Raw genomic sequence first — 23,647 nt, 5'->3', positions numbered from 1 at the left:
GTCCATCTTATGGACTCTGTGGGAGGGGAGAGGGTGGGAAGATTTGGGAGAATGGCAATGAAACATGTAAATATCATGTAGGAAACGAGTTGCCAGTCCAGGTTCGATGCACGATGCTGGATGCTTGGGGCTGGTGCACTGGGACAGCCCAGAGGGATGGTATGGGGAGGGAGGAGGAGGAGGGTTCGGGATGGGGAACACATGTATACCTGTGGCGGATTCATTTGATATTTGGCAAAACTAATACAATTATGTAAAGTTTAAAAATAAAATAAAATTAGAAAAAAAAAAGTCATCATCATTATCACCAATATCAGCACAGCTGACTCTACCTACAACTGTCAGTGGCAAAACTTTTGTTTTGCCAGCTGGAAACCAAGTAGAAACTGGGTCAAATAACTTAATCATAAAGCTCCCTGATTATAATAGTATTATAGGAATAAATAATTTTGTCCTAAATGATTTAGCACAAAGTTTAGTAAAAAAGGAAGGGTGTGACCGAGGTTGGTAACTAAATGGATGTAGAGAGTAAATTATGGGTACTGACATGGCGAGGTGGTGGAGAGACACTGGGAACCAGGCTCTTCCACTGGACAAGGGTCAATTATGCTCTGTTCTTGCACAGATGCTGTGTCCTGGTTGCTGATGGGGTTGTGGAAGGGTGCTCTGACACCCATTCTCCACAATGCCTTCAGTCTGCACCTTCAGGGATGTGATGAACCCCAGAACTGGGTGCCCCTCATAGTGATCAGAAGATTCAGAAAATGATTGGCAGATAGGGATGTAGAAGAAAGTGGCAAAATGAAAGGAAGAGGTTCTACAGGCTGCTTGTGTATATGTGTCAGTGTGTGTATAGGTGTGTATAAGTGTCAGCGTGCCCCCTTAGGTAGACTCTCTCCCCATCCCTAAGCATCTGTTCTCACCTGGAGGTGCTGACCAGCCTCCATCTGTGATGCTTCCTCGAAGGAGGTTGTGTTTGCTACTCTGTTGTCACAAGGGCTGGAGGCACAGAGCCCTTCCCTGTGAGTAGGAAGAGCACAGACTGAAGACTCAGGTCATTAGAGATTCCCAGCCACTGGAGCCAGGAGGAGCCACTGCTTTTTCACAGGCAGTGTCTCCTGGGATCTGTTCCCAGACCTCCTAGTTAGAGACACGTTGGGGCAACTGTCCAACCTGCCAGCTGTCCCCTCTGGACGGTGGCCTTCTGTGTCGCTGCACCATCAGTGATGACTCCATTCAGATGGACCAGGCTCCATGGGCAGCACCCTCGGTTTCTCCTTCGGGTGAAGTACAGCGTGGATCCCTCCTCCCAGCCTTTACCCTGAACTGGTCCATCTCAGTCCTGGAGTCCCTACTTTTTTATTAGAGCCCTGGCCCTATGGATATAATACAGTATGTCCCAGTAAATAAGTAAAAATAAAGATAGAATAGATCAGAGGTCATAATCTTTGCTTTTAGAAGTCATGTAGACAAGGACACATTCTTATTTAATGATCTCAGAGAACAGAGATATGAATAATATTTAGATTCTCTATTGGACACATGGTGCCTAATACTTTCTTTCTAAAAATAAATCAATTTATGGATATGTTTGTTTTTATTTTAATGTATCTTCCATAAAAAGAATATATAAAACATGTATATTCTCTTAAGAATGTTAATAAAACTAATGCCTATTCCCCCATCACTTTGCTTAAATAGTATACAGGTCAATACTTTATTTCGGAGAAGGCAATGGCAACCCACTGCAGTACTCTTGCCTGGAAAATCCCATGGGCATATACACTTTTATAATTTATAAATACTGTTAGTTTTATCTCGTATCTTACACCTCTTGTTTCTTTTTTTTTTTAGGTATACATGTGTTCCCCATCCTGAACCCTCCTCCTCCTCCCTCCCCATACCATCCTCTGGGTCGTCCCAGTGCACCAGCCCCAAGCATCCAGCATCGTGCATTGAACCTGGACTGGCATCTCGTTTCATACATGACATTTCACATGTTTCAATGCCATTCTCCCAAATCTTCCCACCCTCTCCTCTCCCACAGAGTCCATAAGCCTATTCTATACATCAGTGTCTCTTTGCTGTCTCGTATACAGGGTTATCGTTACCATCTTTCTAAATTCCATATATATGTGTTAGTATACTGTATTGGTGTTTTCCTTCTGGCTTACTTCACTCTGTATAATAGGCTCCAGTTTCATCCACCTCATTAGAACTGATTCAAATGTATTCTTTTTAATGGCTGAGTAATACTCCATTGTGTATATGTACCATAGCTTTCTTATCCATTCATCTGCTGATGGACATCTAGGTTGCTTCCATGTCCTGGCTATTATAAACAGTGCTACGATGAACATTGGGGTACACGTGTCTCTTTCCCTTCTGGTTTCCTCAGTGTGTATGCCCAGCAGTGGGATTGCTGGATCATAAGGCAGTTCTATTTCCAGTTTTTTAAGGAATCTCCACACTGTTCTCCATAGTGGCTGTACTAGTTTGCATTCCCACCAACAGTGTAAGAGGGTTCCCTTTTCTCCACACCCTCTCCAGCATTTATTATTTGTAGACTTTTGGGTGCAGCCATTCTGACTGGTGTGAAATGATATCTCATAGTGGTTTTGATTTGCATTTCTCTGATAATGAGTGATGTTGAGCATCTTTTCATGTGTTTGTTTTTATAACAGTATTTATAAATTATAAAAGTGTATATGAAATAAAGAAAAAAAAATGGGCAGAAGATCTAAATAGACACTTCTCCAAAGAAGACATACAGATGGGCAAGAGGCACAGGAAAAGATGTCCAACATGACTCTTTATTAGAGAAATGCAGATCAAGAAAAGATTTAAAATCAAGCATATGCGGGGAGTTGATTTAGAATGACAGCAAGGTATGGCACTACAGAATGGGAGTGAAAATGAAACAAATTAGTAAATAGAAGAAGAGGTGCACTTTGTGCAGACCAATTGGGATCTTTGTAAAACTAAAATTAAATTTAAAAAGAGAAGAAAATGATGATTGTTGACCTAGAAATGATATATTCTTGACACTGCTATAAGGGAAAATATATTGTGCAAAATGTAATTTGCATACTATTTCAGAACAAGCACAGTTGTAAAGTGAGACATACTCCTCATATTAAAAGTATTGTCTTCTTTTGTGCTGCAGAGAATATGCAATTATTAGTGACAGAAGAGACAACATTTTTCTTCCATATCTTGTGTTGTTTAGACTTGTACTTTAGTGTTAATTTCAACAAATGTATTAAATTTCTCATTTCGAAAAAAAAAAAAAAAGAAAATCCCATGGGCAGAGGAGCCTGGTGGGCTGCAGTCCATGGGGTTGCTAAGAGTTGGACATGACTGAGTGACTTCACTTTCACTTTTCACTTTCTTGCATTGGAGAAGGAAATGGCAACCCGCTCCAGTGTTCTTGCCTGGAGAATCCCAGGGACGGGGAGCCTGGTGGGCTGCCGTCTATGAGGTTGCACAGAGCGCACATGACTGTAGCGACTTAGCAGCAGCAGCAATACTTTATTTACTTATTGTTCCAGGATAGTTTTTTTTTTTTAATTTATGCTTATTTTGAATTTAAAAATTTTAATACAATTTTAAAGGTTACTTTCCATTTACCGTTGCTACAAATATTTGTAATATTTTCAGTCCTGTACCAGTCATCCTGGAGCCTATCTTATACCCAAGAGTTTGTACCTCTCATTCCCCATCCTCCACACTGCCTCTCTCTCCCCTTTCCACAGCTAACCACTAGCTTGTTCTCTGTGTCTGTGATTCGGCTTCCTTTTTGTTTCACACACTGGATTGTTGCACTTTTTAAGATTCTGCTTATAAGTGATATCATACAGTCTTTGTCTTTCTCTATCTGACATTCTCTTAGCATACTGCCCAAGAAATTACTGGGAACCAATCCCCTATGTATCACTTCCCAGATTCAGAAGTAGGACATTGCCAGCTTGTCTGAAATTCCTTTTGTGTTACTAGGTTCATCATCACTCTTCCCTCCTTCTTGAAGGAAAATGATTCCTGTTATCTTTCTAACACTTGATTTTAGTCTTGCCTCTTTTTGAACTTTATATAAATGCCCTCATGCACTGCTACTGCTAAGTCACTTCAGTCATGTCCGACTCTGTGCAACCCCATAGATGGCAGCCCACCAGGCTCCCCTGTCCCTGGGATTCTCCAGGCAAGAACACTGGAGTGGGCTGCCATTTCCTTCTCCAATGCATGAAAGTGAAAAGTGAAAGGGAAGTCACTCAGTCTGTCCGACCCTCAGCGACCCCATGGACTGCAGCCCACCAGGCTCCTCCACCTCATGCACTATGTATTCTCTTTTCTGGCTCTTTTGTTCAGTTGTTTCTCTGTGAGATCATCTAGGCAGCTCTAGGTGGTGGGTGTTTGTTCACTTCCATTGCAGGGAGTTGCTACATTGTATGATACCACACATTCAGTTCAGTTCAGTTCAGTTCAGTCGCTCAGTCGGGTCCGACTCTTTGTGACCCCATGAATCGCAGCACGCCAGGCCTCCCTGTCCATCACCATCTCCCGGAGTTCACTCAAACTAACGTCCATCAAGTCGGTGATGCCATCCAGCCATCACATCCTCTGTTGTCCCCTTCTCCTCCGGCCACCAATCCCTCCCAGCATCAGAGTTTTTTCCAATGAATCAACTCTTCACATGAGGTGGCCAAAGTACTGGAGTTTCAGCTTTAGCATCATTCCTTCCAAAGAAATCCCAGGACTGATCTCCTTCAGAATGGATTGCTTGGATCTCCTTGCAGTCCAAGGGACTCTCAAGAGTCTTCTCCAGCACCACAGTTCAAAAGCATCAATTCTTCTGTGCTCAGCTTTCTTCACAGTCCAACTCTCACATCCATACATGACCACAGGAAAAACTATAGTCTTGACTAGACGGACCTTTGTTGGCAAAGTAATGTCTCTTCTTTTCAATATGCTATCTAGGTTGGTCATAACTTCTTCCACGGTGTAACCGTCTTTTAATTTCATGGCTGCAGTCACCATCTGCAGTGATTTTGGAGCCCTAAAAGATAAAGTCTGACACTGTTTCCACTGTTTCTCCATCTATTTCCCATGAAGTGATGGGACCAGATGTCATGATCTTCATTTTCTGAATGTTGAGCTTTAAGCCAACTTTTTCACTCTCCACTTTCACTTTCATCAAGAGGCTTTTTAGTTCGTCTTCACTTTCTGCCATAATGGTGGTGTCATCTGCATATCTGAGGTTATTGATATGTCTCCCAGCAATCTTGATTCCAGCTTGTGCTTCTTCCAGTCCAGTGTTTCTCATGATGTATTCTGCATATAGGTTAAGTACATTAGTCATGCAAAATATTTTTGAAAGAATAGTTTTCTTTGGTTATTTGGAACAGTACTGTTTTCATCATTCCTGTATATGTTTCTTCGTATACACATGCATTTCTTTCTCTTTCATACATACCCAGGAGAGGAATTTCATGGTTTTAGGAAATCTCCATTTCAATTTTACTATGAAATATAAAATTCTCTTCTGAATAGATTGTACCAATTTACACTTCCATCAGCAATAAGCGAGGTTGTGGTGGCAGCTCATTCTTGTTAACACTTGGTGGTGTTGGTTTTTTTTCATTGTAGTCACTTGGTGTGTGTGTGTGTGTGTGTGTGTGTGTGTGTGTGTGTTGGGGGGTATCTCCCAGTGGCTTGACTTTATATTTTGGTAATTAATAATGAGTTGGGTACCTGAAATATTTATTAGTGTTTGTATTGCTTAATTTTGAAACTGTTTATCTAAATTTTTGTTCATTTTTCTTTTTAGTTATCTTTTAAAATTCTAATTTATTTATTCAGTTCAGTCAGTTCAGTTGCTCAGTCGTGTCCGACTCTTTGCTACCCCATGAATCGCAGCATGCCAGGCCTCCCTGTCCATCACCAACTCCCAGAGTTCACTCAGACTCAAGGTCCATCGAATCAGTGATGCCATCCAGCCATCTCATCCTCTGTTGTCCCCTTCTCCTCCTGCCCCCAATCCCTCCCAGCATCAGTCTTTTCCAATGAGGCAACTCTTCACATGAAATGGCCAAATTACTGGAGTTTCAGCTTCAGCATCTGTCCTTCCAATGAACACCCAAGACTGATCTCCTTTAGGATGGACTGGTTGGATCTCCTTGCAGTCCAAGGGACTCTCAAGAGTCTTCTCCAACACCACAGTTCAAAAGCATCAATTCTTTGGAGCTAGCTTTCTTCACAGTCCAACTCTCACATCCATACATGACCACTGGAAAAACCATAGCCTTTACTGGACGGACCTTTGTTGGCCAAGTAATGTCTCTGCTCTTTAATATGCTGTCTAGGTTGGTCATAACTTTCCTTCCAAGGAGTAAGCGTGTTTTAACTTCATGGCTGCAATCACCATCTGCAGTGATTTTGGATCCCCCTCAAAATAAAGTCTGACACTGTTCCCACTGTTTCTCCATCTATTTCCCATGAAGTGATGGGACCGGATGCCATGATCTTCGTTTTCTGAATGTTGAGCTTTAAGCCAACTTTTTCACTCTCCTCTTTCACTTCCATCAAGAGGCTTTTTAGTTCGTCTTCACTTTCTGCCATAAATGTGGTGTCATCTGCATATCTGAGGTTATTGATATTTCTCCCGGCAGTCTTGATTCCAGCTTATTCTTCTTCCAGCCCAGCATTTCTCATGATGTACTCTGCATATAAATTAAATAAGCAGAGTGACAACATACAGCCTTGACGTACTCCTCTTCCTATTTGGAACCAGTCTGTTGTCCCATGTCCAGTTCTAACTGTTCCTTCCTGACCTGCATATAGGTTTTTCAAGAGGCAGGTCAGGTGGTCTGGTATTTCCATCTCTTTCTGAATTTTCCACAGTTTATTGTGATCCACACAGTCTAGAACTATTTAAATATTCTAGATACCATTCCTTTGTGCATTATATGTATTACAAATATTTTCTCTGTCTTTGTGGTTTGTCTTTTCACTCTTGTTACAGTCTGTTTGCCAAGTAAATATTTTAAATTTTAATGTATGGAATTCATCAGTTTTTTCCTTTTTTCTTAATGCTTTAGTAGTATCTGGTTTGTGCTTTCCATTGTTCCCTTAGTTCAGGAAAGTATATTTCAGCATTTTCTTCTAAAATCCTTAGAATTGCTCTTTTCGTGCCTAGCGCAGCCATGGCTCGGGGTCCCAAGAAGCACCTGAAATGTGTAGCAGCTCCAAAACATTGGATGCTGGATAAACTGACTGGTGTGTTTGCCCCTCGTCCATCTAGCAGCCCCCACAAGCTAAGGGAATATCTCCCCCTAATCATTTTCCTAAGGAATAGACTTAAGTATGCCCTAACTGGAGATGAAGTAAAGAAGATTTGCATGCAGCGTTTCATTAACATCGATGGCAAAGTCAGCACAGATATAACCTACCCTGCTGGTTTTATGGATGTCATCAGCATTGATAAGACTGGAGAGAATTTTCGTTTGATCTATGACACCAAGGGTCGCTTTGCTGTTCATAGTATTACACCTGAGGAGGCCAAGTATAAATTGTGCAAAGTAAAAAAGATATTTGTGGGGACAAAAGGAATCCCTCATCTGGTAACCCATGATGCTCATACCATCCGTTACCCTGATCCCCTCATCAAGGTGAATGATACCATTCAGATTGACTTGGAGACTGGCAGGATTACTGATTTCATCAAATTCGACACTGGTAACCTGTGCATGGTGACTGGAGGTGCTAACCTGGGAAGAATTGGTGTGATTACAAACCAGGAGAGACATTCAGGTTCTTCTGATGTGGTTCATGTGAAAGATGTGAAGGGCAACAGCTTTGCCACACAGCTCTCAAACATTTTCATTATTGGCAAAGGCAACAAACCGTGGATCTCTCTTCCCCGTGGAAAGGGTATTCGCCTTACCATTGCTGAGGAGAGAGATAAGAGATTGGCAGCCAAACAGAACAGGGGATAAAATGATCTCTATGTGATGTGATTGGAAAAGTCTTTGTAATTAAAGATAATACCAAGTGATAAAATAAATAAATAAAATCCTTAGAATTTTGCTTTTAACAGTTACTGCTTTAGTCACTCTGAAATAGACTTTTGTGTATTTTGTGAACTGAGTACTAAAGTGTCTATGTTTTACTTGTTTTTGCTTCAAGACACCTAATTAATAATTTGAATGTTAGACTCCTTTGAATTTCAATATTATCAAACCTATCAGGTGTAAATAAAATTCAATTTTGTTTCTTTCATTAGAAAATATATATCTTTTCTTTGTTTTTCTTATTCCATTGCACTGGATGTTTCAAATACAATATGGGATAGTTGTAGTGAGAGTTGGTATTTTGTCCTGCTTCTCATGTGGACAGGAAGGATTTAATGTATGATTATGACACACTGTATGCTATATGTTTGAAAAAGAACTCTTTTCATATTAAGAACATTTGCTTCTATGTCCATTTGCTAACCTGCCTTTTTAATAAGTGTATGTTGGATTATATCCAAATTTTTCTTGCATCTCAAAAGTATTGCTTTCTTGAATCATATGATTTTTGTCCTTTGTTTTGTAAAATAGTGACTTACTTTGGTTGACTTTGGAATGTTAAACCAACTTTGCATTCTGGGAAAACTCAATTTGGTAATGATAACATATTTTCTTCAGCTTATTGTACTTCTGTTTTTTGCAATATTCTCATTAGCTTTAGGTATCAAAGTTGTGCTAATGTCTAAAAGGGAATAGGTGAATGTTCCTTTATTTTTATTCTCTGAAAGAGTTTTGCAAAGTAGAATTCTTGAAGTGTTTATAAAATTTTTGCACCCACCTGGGCTTGAAATTTTCTTTGAGGAAGTTTTTGGCTACTGATTCAATTTCCTCAATTGTTATAGGTCTATTGAGATTGTATATTTCTTACTAGATTTTTTTGATGAGTTGTTTATGATATTTTTCTTTAACATCAGCAGTATAATTGTGTGTTCAGTTCAGTTCAGTTGCTAAGTTATGTCCGACTCTCTATGACCCCATGGACCGCAGCACTCCAGGCCTCCTTGTCCATCACCAACTTCCACAGTTTACTCAAACTCAAACTCATTGTGTGTTATTCCCACGTTAACAATGTGATTTCATCCTAAACTAATGTATGTTTATACAAAAAATACTGTATTACACAAGAAAGTGAAAAAAGTTGAATATTTGCATGAATTCTGCAGAAGGTAGGATTTCAAATTTAACTGTAGTAATGGGAGTTACAAAGAATATTTCTTGATTTCATAATAAAATAAAAGCTTCCTTACATTTAAAGGAATCACCAAGTTAACGGACTTCCCTGGTGGTCCAGTGTTTAAGACTACGTGCTTCCAATGCAGGTGGCACAGGATTTATCCCTAGTCACAAGACTAAGATCCCACATGCTATGCAGAATGGCCAAAAAAAAAAAAAAAAAAAAATCACATAGTTAAGAGATAAAGAATGAACTAGGAACAAGGTGACGAAGACAGGGATGTAATATCTTTAATATAAAAAGGCCCATACAAGTCAATAAAAAAATCCCAGAAGGTAATAGGTAGATGACATGAATAAACAATTAATAAGAGAATTTTAAAAATTGGTTAATGGATGCTGGGAAATAGTCCCCTTATTAATAAACAAAGAAATTAAAACCAGGGCAAGAAGATACCATTTCACTACCATATTTGTTACATTTAGGGGAAAATTTGAACATCAACATATGGAGTGGACAGAGACAAAAGAACATTCTTATTTGACATTTTGGCAGCATGGATAAAAGAGCCCCCAAAATGTTAACCTTTGATGTTCTACTTTTGAAAATATTAAAATTACAGACTATGAACATAAGAATCATGTCTTTTCAGAGACTTTCATTGCACTGTTATTTGTAATAGTGAACACATAGAAATCTCCTAATCATCCAGAAATGGGGAAACATTATGCTTTCTTCTGTCATCTCAGAGAGCCAAATGTTCAGGAGGCATTAATGTGGAGACAACTTATGTTATGAAGTTAGGCAAAAAAGCTACATAATTGTATGTCCAGTACTTTCTCAAAACAGTAAAAAACAAAAAGCTATTTTAGGAGACAGGAGGGAAATGATGTGAAATATCATCAGTGGTTGTCTTTAAATGTATGAATAGTGAGTATTTCTTTTTCTTCTTTTTCCTATTTGTATGTTTTACAAATTTCCTCTGAGTGTTTTTTTTTTTTTTTACAGAAAAATGAATTAAGCCACAGCTTAAAAAGTAAAAAAGTCATGAATGTACTCCAATAATTCATAATCACTCATGGTCACAGGCCTAGTTCTAATCCCAGGTGTATGATTTTGGACCAGCCCCCACCTACCAGTGCCAGGTTTCTTCTAGAATTAATTTCGCTTGCTTATTCCCAGCAAATAGTATGTCTTTTGGTTCAGCTTTCTGCCTGTGTAGCTGAATCCCTATGAGTTGTTTCCAAAGATGGGTTTGGAAACGATCCCTGAAACTCAGACACTTGACCCTTCTAGATATTGTCAACATTTCTTGTAGTTGAACGGACAGGTTAGCTTCCTCTGAGAACCTGTATTCTGTCTGATGTCATCTTTTGATAATTTGAATCTGTGGTTTGAATCTGCTTGGTCACCTATATCCAGGAATCAAGTCACCTTGCAGGGATTGCTGGTTACTTCTCTTGCAGGCTTTAGCTCTCTCCTTGGTTAGTTGATGGTATTCCAGTCCCACCAAGTCAGGCATTCTCCATCTTTAAAATCTGCTTGTGATGCTGAGCACCATCCTGCCTTGAATCTGATTTTGTCAAACTTTTGCAAATGAAGACTCCAGGAATAAAACACATCACAGAGCCTGAGCTTCTAATCTGGGACAGGGCTTTTTACTGAGTAGAATATTTTCCCCAGCTGAAGAATCTCCACAAAGATGCCTTCATGTGTCTGTTCCTCAGGCTGTAGATAAAGGGGTTCAGCATGGGGGTGACCATCGTGTACACCACAGATGCTGCCATCCCAGTGTCTGCTGAGTAGGAGGCTGAGGGCTGGAAATACACCAGAAAGAGTGTCCCATAGAAGAGAGTGACCACTGTTAGATGAGAGCCACAGGTAGAGAAGACTTTGTGTTTCCCCCTAGGAGATGGGATCCTGAGGACAGTGTAAACGATGTGGCCATATGACACTAAGACACAGGTGAGATGAATCAGACCCGAAAGAACAGCTTCAGTTAACATGGTGACCTGAAAGATGTGAGTGTCTGAGCAGGCAAGTTTGAGGAGTGGGGGTACATCACAGAAGTGTGGAATGGCATGGGAGGCGCAGAAGGAGAACTGAGACATGAGGAGACAGAGGGAGAAGGCCAGGAGGTGGGAGCTGAGCCAGGATGCAGCGAGCAGCAGCAGGCAGCGCTGGGGCCCCATGATGGTGGTGTAGTGGAGAGGAAGGCAGATGGCCACGTAGCGGTCATAGGCCATCACAGCCAGCAGGAAGTCATCCAGCAGAGTCAATTCCATGAAGAAGAACATCTGCACGAGGCACCCAGTGTAGGAGATGGTGTAGTGCTGTGTGTGGATATTGAGCAGCACCTTGGGGACGATGGTGCAGGAGAAGCAGGTGTCGGTGAAGGACAGGTTGGCCAGGAAGAAGTACATGGGGGTGTGGAGGCGGGGGTCAGAGCTGATGGCCAGGATGATGAGCAGGTTCCCCAGCACGGTGACCAGGTACATGGCTAGGAAGAGCCCGAACAGGAGAGGCTGCTGCTCTGGGTGCTGAGAGAAGCCGAGGAGCAGGAAGTCAGAGATGCTGGTTTGGTTTGCAACTCCCATTTAATGTAGAAAAATGCAAGGAAACTATTGCTTAAATATTTGTAGACTCCAAAATCTTAGATCATTCAAAACCTTTTGTCTGTTTTCTGCTTTTTTTTTTCAAAGGTCACAGAGGTGTATAGGTGTCTCTTGCTGGTGGGCATGTAAACATGTACAGAGGTGAGAACTAAGACAGTGATTGGGAGACTTGTTAGGGGTGAACTCTGCATTTTAGCTATCTTCTAGAAAGTCAGAGGTGGTGATTTGGTTTCTAATTTCCTTCAAAAGCTGAGAAATTTTAGCAGACTCTTATTTAAATAAAGATAGGCTTTCGCTATTTCTTTTACTCAGTGTGACTTTACATAATCAACTCTAGTTAATTATGTAACACTGGATCTCCATTTCCTGTTTTGCACCATGTGTCAGTACCTCATAAGTTCATTGCATTGATTACTGAGATAACATGTGCAGAGCAGGCTGCTCCTAAGGGCGGTGATGTTACTGTCATCATTAGTAGCAGGTGATGAAATGTGAACTTGAGACACAGGATGTGGTTAAGAAGCACTAGGGAACATGCTCCACCTCTCTGTTCCTCACATGCCTTTAATTTTTGGGAAATTTTTATTACCATTGAGCTTTGCTGTTTTTATATATGTTATTGATAACAACCCTACGGATAGGATTGTTGAAGAAGCCAAATGATGGGATTAATTGCAGTTTCTTCAGGATTCAAGATGTGCAATCAAGATGTGAAATTCGTATGAGTTGTGCTGGCATGGAGGAAGCATGCCACGGTCAAGTGGCAGCAGGTGCTCTGTGACCCTAAATAAAACGTGGTGCTTATTTAGGGTCATGAATAAAAACATACCTCTGAGTCTGACAGAATTTTCCCTGTCTTTACTCTTGATGGGACTTGAGAAAGTCACAAACTTTTTCAGCTTCAGTTTCTTCACTGGCTTAAACAGAATAATGATAGGAGATAGTTATATATATTTAGATCAAGGCTGACACACGATAAATGCTCAATAAATATGATCTGTTACTGTTTTTGCTGTTTTTAATCAAATGAGGGTGCATGGTCATTGTTGAGTTCTGGTTGCTGCCTGCATCTTGGGCTTGTTGGTTGTGAGATGTCAATGTAAGAAGTCATCGTCATTATCACCAATATCATTAGCGTAGCAGCATCTTCCTGACTCTTCTCAGAACTGTCAATGCATCTGGAAAACAAGTGGAAACTGGTTTCCTTTTCTTTTGGCATCTGGAAACCAAGTAAAAACTGGGTCAAATAATCATAAGATTATGATCTAATTATTAATTATTCTAATTATTAATTTCATAATGAGAATAAACAGTTCTATCCTATTTAGTTTGCTCACCTTTAATAAAAGAAGCCTGAGACCGAGTTGGACATAGAGAGTGAGTTATTGGTACTGACTTGAGCAGTGGCTGAGAGTGACTCTGGGAACCAGGCTGTTCCACTGGACCAGGGTGAATTATGCTCTGTTCTTGCACAGGTGCTGTGTGCCTCTCACTGATGGGGGTGGGGGAAGGATGTTCTGAGACCCATTCTCCACAGTGCCTTTAGTCTGCACCTTCAGGGATGTGATGAACCCCAGAACTGGGTGCCCCTCATGGTCATCAAAGATGCAGAAAATGATTGGCAGATAGGGATGTAATAAAGAAAAAAAGGCAAAAATGAAAAGGGAGAGGCTCTCAGGGTCATGTGTGTGTGTGTATGTGTGCATGTACATGCCCTTTAGGTAGACTCTCTCTTCCCATCTCTAAGCCATAGTTCTCAGCTGCAGTGCTGACCAGCCTCTTCTGTGATGCTTCCATGAAGGAGGTTGTGTTCACTTCCCTGTTGTCTCCCCAAATGACAAGGCTGGAGGCACAGAGCCCTTCCCTGTGCACTGATTGAAAATTCAGGTCATTAGTGATTCTCTGGCACAGGAGCCAGGAGGAGCTGTTGCCTTTTCACGGGCAGTGTCTCCTGGGACTTGTTCCCAGACCTCCTAGTTAGAGACACGATGGGGCAACTGTCCAGCCAGCCAGCAGTCCCCTCTGGATGGTGGCCCCTGTGTTCCATCAGCCTCGTTATTAACTCCATTCAAATGGATGGGCTCCATGGCAGCACCTCTAGTTTCTCCCTGGGGTGAGATGCTGTGGATCCCTCCTCCCCACTTAACCCTGAAATGGTCCATCTCTGTTTTGGAGTCAGCGTTTTTCAGTTAGAGCCCTGTCCACATGGATGAAATACAGTATGTCCCAGAAAATTAGTAAAAAATAAAGATAGAATAGCCCAGAGGTCACAATATTTGCATTTAGAAGTCATGTAGAAGAGGACACATTCTTATTTAAAGATCTCAGAGAACAGAGATATGATTAATATCTAGATTCTCTATTGGGCACAGTGTGCCTAATAATTATTTCTAAACATAAATAAATTAACTTATAGATATGTTTACTTTTTGTTTAAATGTATCTTCCACATTAAAGAATATATGAAGCATGTATATTCTGTTAGGAATTTTAATCAAATCAATGCCTGTTCTCCCGTCACTCAGCTTAAATAAAATATGGATCAATCCTTTATTTCTTCAAGTTAGAGTTTTTAAAATATATTTTTAATTAAAAATTTTAATAAAATTTTCAAGTTTACATTCCATGTACAGTTTTTGCAATGTATTGGCTATATTCTCAGTGTCATACAAAGCAGGCTTCAGCCTCTCTTACACCCAATAACTTGTACCTCTCATTCTCCCTCCTCTATATGCTCCTCTCTCACTTCCCCAGTGGTACCTGCTAGTTTGTTCTATATGTGGTTCTGCTGCTTTTTTGGTTTTATCCACTAGTTCGTTGTATTTTTTAGATTCTGCCTATAAGTGATATCATACAGTATTGTCTCTCTCTGTCTGACTTATTTCTCTTAGCATTTTGTTGTTGTTGTTCAGTCGCTAAGTCATGTCTGACTCTTTGTGACCCATGGACTGCAGCACGCCAGGCCTCCCTGTCCATCTATCTCCCTGAGTTCGCCCAAGTCTGTGTCCATTTAGTTGGTAATGTTATCCAACCATCTCGTCTGCCATGGGGTCACAAAGAATTGGACACAACTGAGCGACTAAGCTGGAGAAGGCAATGGAACCCCACTCCAGTACTCTTGCCTGGAAAATCCCATGGACAGAGGAGCCTGGAAGGCTGCAGTCCATGATTTCGCTAAGAGGCGGACATGACTGAGCGACTTCACTTTCACTTTTCACTTTCCTGCATTGGAGAAGGAAATGGCAACCCACTCCAGTGTTCTTGCCTGGAGAATCCCAGGGATGGGGCAGCCTGGTGGGCTGCCGTCTGTGGGGTCGCACAGAGTCGGACACGGCTGAAGCGACTTAGCAGCAGCAGCAGAGCGACTAAGCACACACACATGCTTTGCCACCCTCTTCTCCTTTTTGCCTTCCGTCTTTCCCAGCATCCTCCCTGGTGGCTCAGATGGTAAAGCGTCTGCCTGCAATGCAGGAGACCCAGGTTTGATCCCTGGGTCAGGAAGATTCCCTGAAGAAGGAAATAGCAACCCCACTCCAGTATTCTTGCTTGGAAAATCCCATGGATGGAGAAGCCTGGTAGGCTATAGTCCATGGGGTCACAAAGAGTCAGACATGACTGAGTGACTTCATTTTTCCCAGTGTCAGGATCTTTTCCAATAAGTTGGCTATTTGTATCAGGTGACCAAAGTATTGGACAATCAGCTTCAGCATCAGTCCTTCCAATCAGTCCTTCTTTTAGCATCAGTTCAGTTCAGTTGCTCAGTCGTGTCCAACTCTTTGCGACCCCATGAATCGCAGCACGCCAGGCCTCCCTGTCCATCACCATCTCCCGGAGTTCACTCAGACTCACGTCCATCGAGTCAGTGATGCCATCCAGCCATCTCATCCTCTGTCATCCCCTTCTCCTCCTGCCCCCAATGCCTCCCAGCATCAGAGTCTTTTCCAATGAGTCAACTCTTCATATGAGGTGGTCAAAGTACTGGAGTTTCAGCTTTAGCATCATTTCTTCCAAAGAAATCCCAGGGCTGATCTCCTTCAGAATGGACTGGTTGGATCTCCTTGTAGTCCAAGGGACTCTCAAGAGTCTTCTCCAACACCACAGTTCAAAAGCATCAATTCTTCGGCATTCAGCCTTCTTCACAGTCCAACTCTCACATCCATACATGACCACAGGAAAAACCATAGCCTTGACTTGACTAGCATACTGCCCCCTAAATTATTAGAAACCAATTACCCACATATCACTTCCCAAATTAAGAAGTAGAATGTTGCCAGCATGTTGAAACTCCTTTTGTGTATCCTGTTCACCATTTCTCTTCCCTCCTTCTTGAAGTAAAATGATCCCTAGCAACTTTCCAACGTTTTATTCTAGTTTTGCCTGCTTTTGAACTTTATATAAATGTCCTCATGCATTATGTATTCTCTTTTCTGGCTCTTTTGTTCAGTTTGTGAGATCACCTAGACAGCCCTAGGTAATGATTCTTTGTTCATTTCCTTTGCTGTGAGTTGCTGCATTGTATGATTATACCACACACTCATTATGCAAGCTATTCATAAAGAATAATTGTTTTTTTGATTATTTTGAGTAATATTGAGGTGATCATTCCTGTATATGTTTCTTGGTATACACATGAATTTCTTGCTCTTTCATATACACCTACAAGTGGAATTTCTTGGTTTTAGGATATCTACATCTACTAGTATGCAATATCAAATTGATTTCCAAAGATGTATCATGTTGTACATTGACCAGCAATAGGTGAGGGTGTGACGGCAGCTCATTCTTGATAGCACTAGGTGGATGTCGTGCGTGCATGCTAAGTTGCTTCATGGACTGTAGCCCACCAGGCTCCTCTGTCCATGGGATTCTCCTGGCAAGAATACTGGCATGGGTAGCCATGCTCTCCTTGGGGGTCTTCCACATCCAGGGGTCGAACCCGAGTGTCCTGTGTCTCCTGCATTGGCAGGTGGGTTCTTTACTACTAGTGCTACATAGGAAGGATGTCAGCCTTTTTTTGTTATGTGTGTGTTGGGGGATATCTCCTGATGGTCTTTTATATTTTATACTTCAGTGATTAATAATAAGATTGATCACCTTTAAAATACTAGGATTTTTTATTTCCTAATTTTCAAATAGCTTGTCTAATTTTTGTTCATTTTTCCTTGTAGTTGTCTGTTTTATTCTAATTCATTTGCAGAACTATTTAAATATTCTACATAGTAGTTCTTTGTGCATTGTATATGTATTACAGATATTTTTTCTGTCTTTACAGTTCGTCTTTTCACTCTTATTTTTTTAAACATTATTTGTTTATTTGGTTTTGGCTGTGCACAGTCTTCTTGCTGTGCATGGGCTTTCTCTAGTTGCGGCAAGCAGGGTGGAGTGGGTGCTACTCTTCATTGCAGTGCGCAGGCTTCTCACTGCAGTGGCTTCTCCTGTTGCTGAGCATGGGCTCTAGGTGAGCAGCTTCAGTAGTTGCAGCACTTGAACTTTGTAGTTGTGAGGCACAGGCTTAGTTGCTCTAAGACATGTGGAATCTACCCAGACCAGAAATTGAACCCGTGTCCCCTACATTAACAGGTGGTTTTAACCACTGTACCACCAGGGAAGTCCTCATTACAGTCTTGTTTGCCAAGTAAATATTTCAAATTTTAATTGATTGAATTCATCAGTGTTTTCCTTTCTTCTTAATGGTTTATGTGTGTCTGGTTTATGAACTTCATTCCTCCCTTAGTTCAGGAAGGTGTGTTTCAGCCTAAAAAAACTTTATAATTTTTACACATTTTCTAAAAATTATTTAATTTTGCTTTTCACTGTTCTTTAGATGATCTGGAATTGATTTTTGTGTATGTTGTGATGTGAGAGCTGAGGGGTCTATTTTCCACTTGTTTTTGCATCAACACTTGGTTAACAATTTGAATGGTTGCTGTATAGACTCCCTTGAATTGCACTAGTGTGAAAGTGTCAGCTGTGAATAAAATGCAGTTTTGTTTCTTCCCTTAGAAAATTTATATCTTTTCTTCATTTTCTTATCCTACTGCACTGGGTGTGACCTCAAGTACATTGTGGGATAGTTGTGGTAAGAGCTGGTATTTTGTCTTGTTCGACATTTGGACAGGAAGGAATTAAATGTATAATCATTACATATTATGTATGAAGACCTACAAGACCTTTTAGAACTAACACCCCAAAAGGATGTCCTTTTCATTATAGGGGACTGGAATGCAAAAGTAGGAAGCCAAGAAACACCTGGAGTAACAGGCAAATTTGGCCTTGGAATACACAATGAAGCAGGGCAAAGACTAATAGAGTTTTGCCAAGAAAACACACTGGTCATAATAAACACCCTCTTCCAACAACACAAGAGAAGACTCTATACATGGACATCACCAGATGGTCAACACTGAAGTCAGATTGATTCTATTCTTTGCAGCCAAAGATGGAGAAGCTCTATACAGTCAGCAAAAACAAGACCAGGAGCTGACTGTGGCTCAGACCATGAACTCCTTATTGCCAAATTCAGACTGAAATTGAAGAAAGCAGGGAAAACCACTAGATCATTCAGGTATGACCTAAATCAAATCCCTTATGATTATACAGTGGAAGTGAGAAATAGATTTAAGGGCCTAGATCTGATAGACAGAGTGCCTGATGAACTATGGAATGAGGTTCGTGACATTGTACAGGAGACAGGGATCAAGACCATCCCCATGGAAAAGAAATGCAAAAAAGCAAAATGGCTGTCTGGGGAGGCCTTACAAATAGCTGTGAAAAGAAGAGAAGTGAAAAGCAAAGGAGAAAAGGAAAGATATAAGCATCTGAATGCAGAGTTCCAAAGAATAGCAAGAAGAGATAAGAAAGCCTTCTTCAGCAATCAATGCAAAGAAATAGAGGAAAACAACAGGTGGGAAAGACTAAAGATCTCTTCAAGAAAATCAGAGATACCAAAGGAACATTTCATGCAAAGATGGGCTCGATAAAGGACAGAAATGGTATGGACCTAACAGAAGCAGAAGATATCAAGAAGAGGTGGCAAGAATACACAGAAGAACTGTACAAAAAAGATCTTAACGACCCAGATAATCACGATGGTGTGATCACTCACCTAGAGCCAGACATCCTGGAATGTGAAGTCAGGTGGGCCTTAGAAAGCATCACTATGAACAAAGCTAGTGGAGGTGATGGAATTCCAGTTGAGCTATTTCAAATCCTCATTGTTTGAAAGATGATGCTGTGAAAGTGCTGCACTCAATATGCCAGCAAATTTGGACAACTCAGCAGTGGCCACAGGACTGGAAAAGGTCAGTTTCATCCCAATCCCAAAGAAAGGCAATGCCAAAGAATGCTCAAACTACTGCACAATTGCACTCATCTCACATGCTAGTAAAATAATGCTTAAAATTCTCCAAGCCAGGCTTCAGCAATATGTGAACAGTGAACTTCCTGATGTTCAGGCTGGTTTTAGAAAAGGCAGAGGAACCAGAGATCAAATTGCCAACGTACACTGAATCATGGGAAAAGCAAGAGAGTTTCAGAAAAACATCTGTTTCTGCTTTATTGGCTATGCCAAAGCCTTTGACTGTATGGATCACAATAAACTGTGGAAAATTCTGAAAGAGATGGGAATGCCAGACCACCTGATCTGCCTCTTGAGAAATTTGTATGCAGGTCAGGAAGCAACAGTTCGAACTGGACATGGAACAACAGACTGGTTCCAAATAGGAAAAGGAGTATGTCAAGGCTGTATATTGTCACCCTGTTTATTTAACTTATATGCAGAGTACATCATGAGAAACACTGGACTGGAAGAAACACAAGCTGGAATCAAGATTGCCAGGAGAAATATCGATGACCTCAGATATGCAGATGACACCACCCTTATGGCAGAAAGTGAAGAGGAACTAAAAAGCCTCTTGATGAAGGTGAAAGTGGAGAGTGAAAAAGTTGGCTTAAAGCTCAACATTCAGAAAACGAAGATCATGGCATCCGGTCCCATCACTTCATGGGAAATAGATGGGGAAACAGGGGAAACAGTGTCAGACTTTATTTTGGGGGGCTCCAAAATCACTGCAGATGGTGACTGCAGCCATGAAGTTAAAACACGCTTACTCCTTGGATTAAAGTTATGACCAACCTAGATAGTATATTCAAAAGCAGAGAGATATTACTTTGCCAACAAAGGTCCAGTCCATCTAGTCAAGGCTATGGTTTTTCCTGTGGTCATGTATGGATGTGAGAGTTGGACTGTGAAGAAGGCTGAGCGCCGAAGAATCGATGCTTTTGAACTGTGGTGTTGGAGAAGACTCTTGAGAGTCCATTGGACTACAAGGAGATCCAACCAGTCCATTCTGAAGGAGATCAGCCCTGGGATTTCTTTGGAAGGAATGATGCTAAAGCTGAAACTCCAGTACTTTGGCCACCTCATGTGAAGAGTTAACTCATTGGAAAAGACTCTGATGCTGGGAGGGTTTAGGGGCAAGAGGAGAAGAGGACGACAGAGGATGAGATGGCTGGATGGCATCACTGACTTGATGGACGTGAGTCTGAGTGAACTCCGGGAGTCGGTGATGGACAGGGAGGCCTGGCGTGCTGCGAGGCCTGGGGTTGCAAAGAGTCGGACACGACTGAGCGACTGATCTGATCTGATCTGATGATGGTACCACACATTCATCCTGCAAGCTATTATTTTTTTTTTTAACTAAATTTATTTATTTTAATTAGAGGCTAATTACTTCACAATATTGTATTGGTTTTGTCATACATCAACATGAATCCGCCAGGGGTGTACACGTGTTCCGCATCCTGAACCCCTCTCCCACCTCTTTCCCCGTACCATCCTTCTGGGTCATCCCAGTGCATCAGCCCCGAGCATCCTGTATCCTGCATTGAACTTGGACTGGCGATTCATTGAAACATGTATAATATCATATAAGAAATGAATTGCAAGCTATTCTTGAAAGGAAAGTTGTTTCCTGTTATTTGGAAAAATACTGCGATGACCATTCCTGTATATGTTTCTTGCTGCATGCATGCATTTCTTTCTCTTTCATACATACCCAGGAGTGGCATTTCATGATTTTAGGATATCTACATCTTCAATTTTAATATACACTAGCAAGCTGACTTCCAAAGAGATTGTACAGAGTTGCACTTCCATCAGGCAATAGGTGAGATTGTGGTGGCACCTCATTCTTGGTAACACTTGTTGGTGTTAGCCTTTTCCACTTTAGTCTTTTGGTGTTTATGTACTGTGGGACATCTCCCGACGGTTTGATTTTATATTTCAGTGATTAATAATGAGGTTAGGGGGCTTCCCTGGTAGCTCAGGGGTAAAGAATCCTCTTGCCAATGCCAGGGACATAGGTTTGATCCCTGGTCAAGGAGGATCCCACATGCTGTGGAGCAACTAAGCCCGTGTGCCACAACCACTGAGCCTGTGCTCTAGAGCCTGGGAACCACAACTGTTGAGCCCATTGCTGCACCTACTGAAGCCTGAGAACCTTAGAGCCTGTGCTCCACAAGAAGAGAAGCCCCCACGATGAGAAGCCTGTGTACCGCAGCTAGAGAATATCCCTGCTCGCCACAACTAAAGAAAAGCCCATGAAGCAACAAAGAACCAGCACAGGCATAAATTTAAAAAAATAATGAGGTTGGGTACCTTTAAAATACTTATTAGCATTTTTATTTCTAATTTTGAAAGTGCTTGCGTACACTTTTGTTCATTTTCCCACTTATTTGTCTGTTTTATTCTAATTTGTTTATAGAACTATTTAAATATTCTAGATACCAGTCCCTTGTGCATTACATGTGTACGAATATGTCCTCTGTTTTTATGGTGTGTCCTTTCCCTCTTCTTACAATCTTGTGTGCTAAGTAAATATTTTAAATTTTAATGAATTCATAAATACATTCCTTTCATCTTAACACTTCACTTGTATCTGGTGTATGAAGTCCATTCCCTTTGCTCAGGAAGGTATACTTCAGCATTTTCTTCTAAAACCTTTATAATTTTGCTTTTCACAATTAGTGCTTTAGGTACTGTATAATTGATTTTTGTGTATGTTGTGAAGTGAGAGTGGAGGTTCTATTTTTAGTTTGTTTTTGCTTCAAAACACCTAACTAATAATTTGAATGGTTCTTATATAGACACATTTGAATTGTAATAATATGAAACTGTCACATGTGAGTAAAATGCACTTTTGTTTCTTTCCTTAGAGAATTTATACCTTTTATTTACTTTTTATCCTACTGCACTGGATGGGGCATCATGTGCAACATGAGATAGTTGTGGTGAGAGCTGCTCTTTTGTCTTGTTGCTCATTTATGAGAAGGAATTAAATGTATAATTATTATTACATATTACATATTTTATAGTTATATAGTTTATAGAAATGTAACATATTACATATGTTGTCATTTGAAAAATAACTCATTTTTCAGATTAGGAAATTTTGTTTCTATGTCTATTTTAACAACACATTTTAATCAACATATGTTGAGTCATACAAAATTATTTTCCTTGCATCTATTGAGATGATATTCTTGCCTCATATGATTTTTGTTCTTTGTTTTATAAAAGAGTGACTTTGATTGATTTTTGAATGTTAAATCAACTATGTATTCCTGGGAAAACTCCTTGATAATGATAATCTCACAGTTTCTCTGCACTGTTTAATTATTTGCTTACTAATAATTTGCTTTGAATTGGTATATTTACTTCATGAATGAGATTAGCTTGTTATTGTACTTTTTTGCAGTGTTCTCATTAACTTTAGGTATCAGGGTATCTCCAAAAGGGAATTATTCCCTTATTTTCTGTTATCTGAAAGAATTTAGCAAATCAGGCATTATTTTTTCCTTGAATTGTTTATAAAACTATTACAAGTATCTGGGCCTGAATTTTTCTTTCAGGAAGTTTTTGGCTATTGATTCTATTTCCCTAATGCCTGCTGCTAAGTCGCTTCAGTTATGTCCGACTCTGTGAGACCCCATAGACGGCAGCCCGCCAGGCTCCGCCATCCCTGGGATTCTCTAGGCAAGAACACTGGAGTGGGTTGCCATTTCCTTCTCTAGTGCATGAAAGTGAAAAGTGAAAGTGAAGTCGCTCAGTCATGTCCGATTCTTAGAGACCCCATGGACTGCAGCCACCCAGGCTCCTCCATCCATGGGATTTTCCAAGCAAGAGTACTGGAGTGGGGTGCCATTGCCTTCTCCTCCCTAATGCCTATAGGTCTAAAATAATGCTATAGGTGTAACCTGTATTCAGGTTTTCTATTTCTTACTCGATTTGTTTCGATGAGTTATATATTTTACAGAAATTTGTCTATTTAATCTAAACTTAAAATGTGTTCTATAACACTGTTCATAATATCTTCTTTATTTTAACATCAGAGGTAATGCATTCTGTGTAACAGAGAACCACTTTAACAATATGATTTCATTCTAAACTACTACATGTCTGATATTAAAAATACTTTATTCTACAAGAAAATGAAAAAGTTGAACATTTGCATGTATTCTGTAGAGGAAAATATTTTAAATTAAAACTCTAGTAAAAGGAATTACAATTAAGATGTCTTGACGAGATTAAAAAAACTTGCTTGTAGTAAATAAGTCTCATAGTCAAGAGATAAAGAATTAACTAGGAACATTACCAAGACAAAGAAGTCAAAGATATAATATCTTTAATACAGACAGGTCCAGAAAAGCCAATAAAAAATTCTAAGAAAGTAATAGATTACACAAATAAATGATAAGAGAATTTTAAAAATTGGTTAAGGGACTCAAGAAAA

General features: G+C 40.4%; 2 protein-coding genes across 2 annotated transcripts; one reads left to right on the top strand and one right to left on the bottom strand.

Annotated features, from left to right (window-relative positions):
• Positions 1–7,092: 7,092 nt before the first annotated feature.
• LOC133257511 (small ribosomal subunit protein eS4, X isoform-like) lies at positions 7,093–7,993 on the top strand. The gene has a single exon (XM_061433447.1). It carries the CDS (start codon positions 7,200–7,202, stop codon positions 7,989–7,991), a length of 792 nt encoding a protein of 263 aa, XP_061289431.1. The 5' UTR covers positions 7,093–7,199; the 3' UTR covers positions 7,992–7,993.
• Positions 7,994–10,786: 2,793 nt separating this feature from the next.
• LOC133256576 (olfactory receptor 1361-like) lies at positions 10,787–11,837 on the bottom strand. The gene has a single exon (XM_061431368.1). It carries the CDS (start codon positions 11,835–11,837, stop codon positions 10,899–10,901), a length of 939 nt encoding a protein of 312 aa, XP_061287352.1. The 3' UTR covers positions 10,787–10,898.
• Between the last annotated feature and the right edge of the window lie 11,810 nt (positions 11,838–23,647).

The sequence above is a fragment of the Bos javanicus genome, chromosome 11 (genome assembly GCF_032452875.1).
Source record: "Bos javanicus breed banteng chromosome 11, ARS-OSU_banteng_1.0, whole genome shotgun sequence".
NCBI classification, from domain to species: Eukaryota; Metazoa; Chordata; class Mammalia; order Artiodactyla; family Bovidae; genus Bos; species Bos javanicus.
Note: the sequence above shows the minus strand (reverse complement) of the source record. Positions and strands in the feature narration are given on the sequence as shown.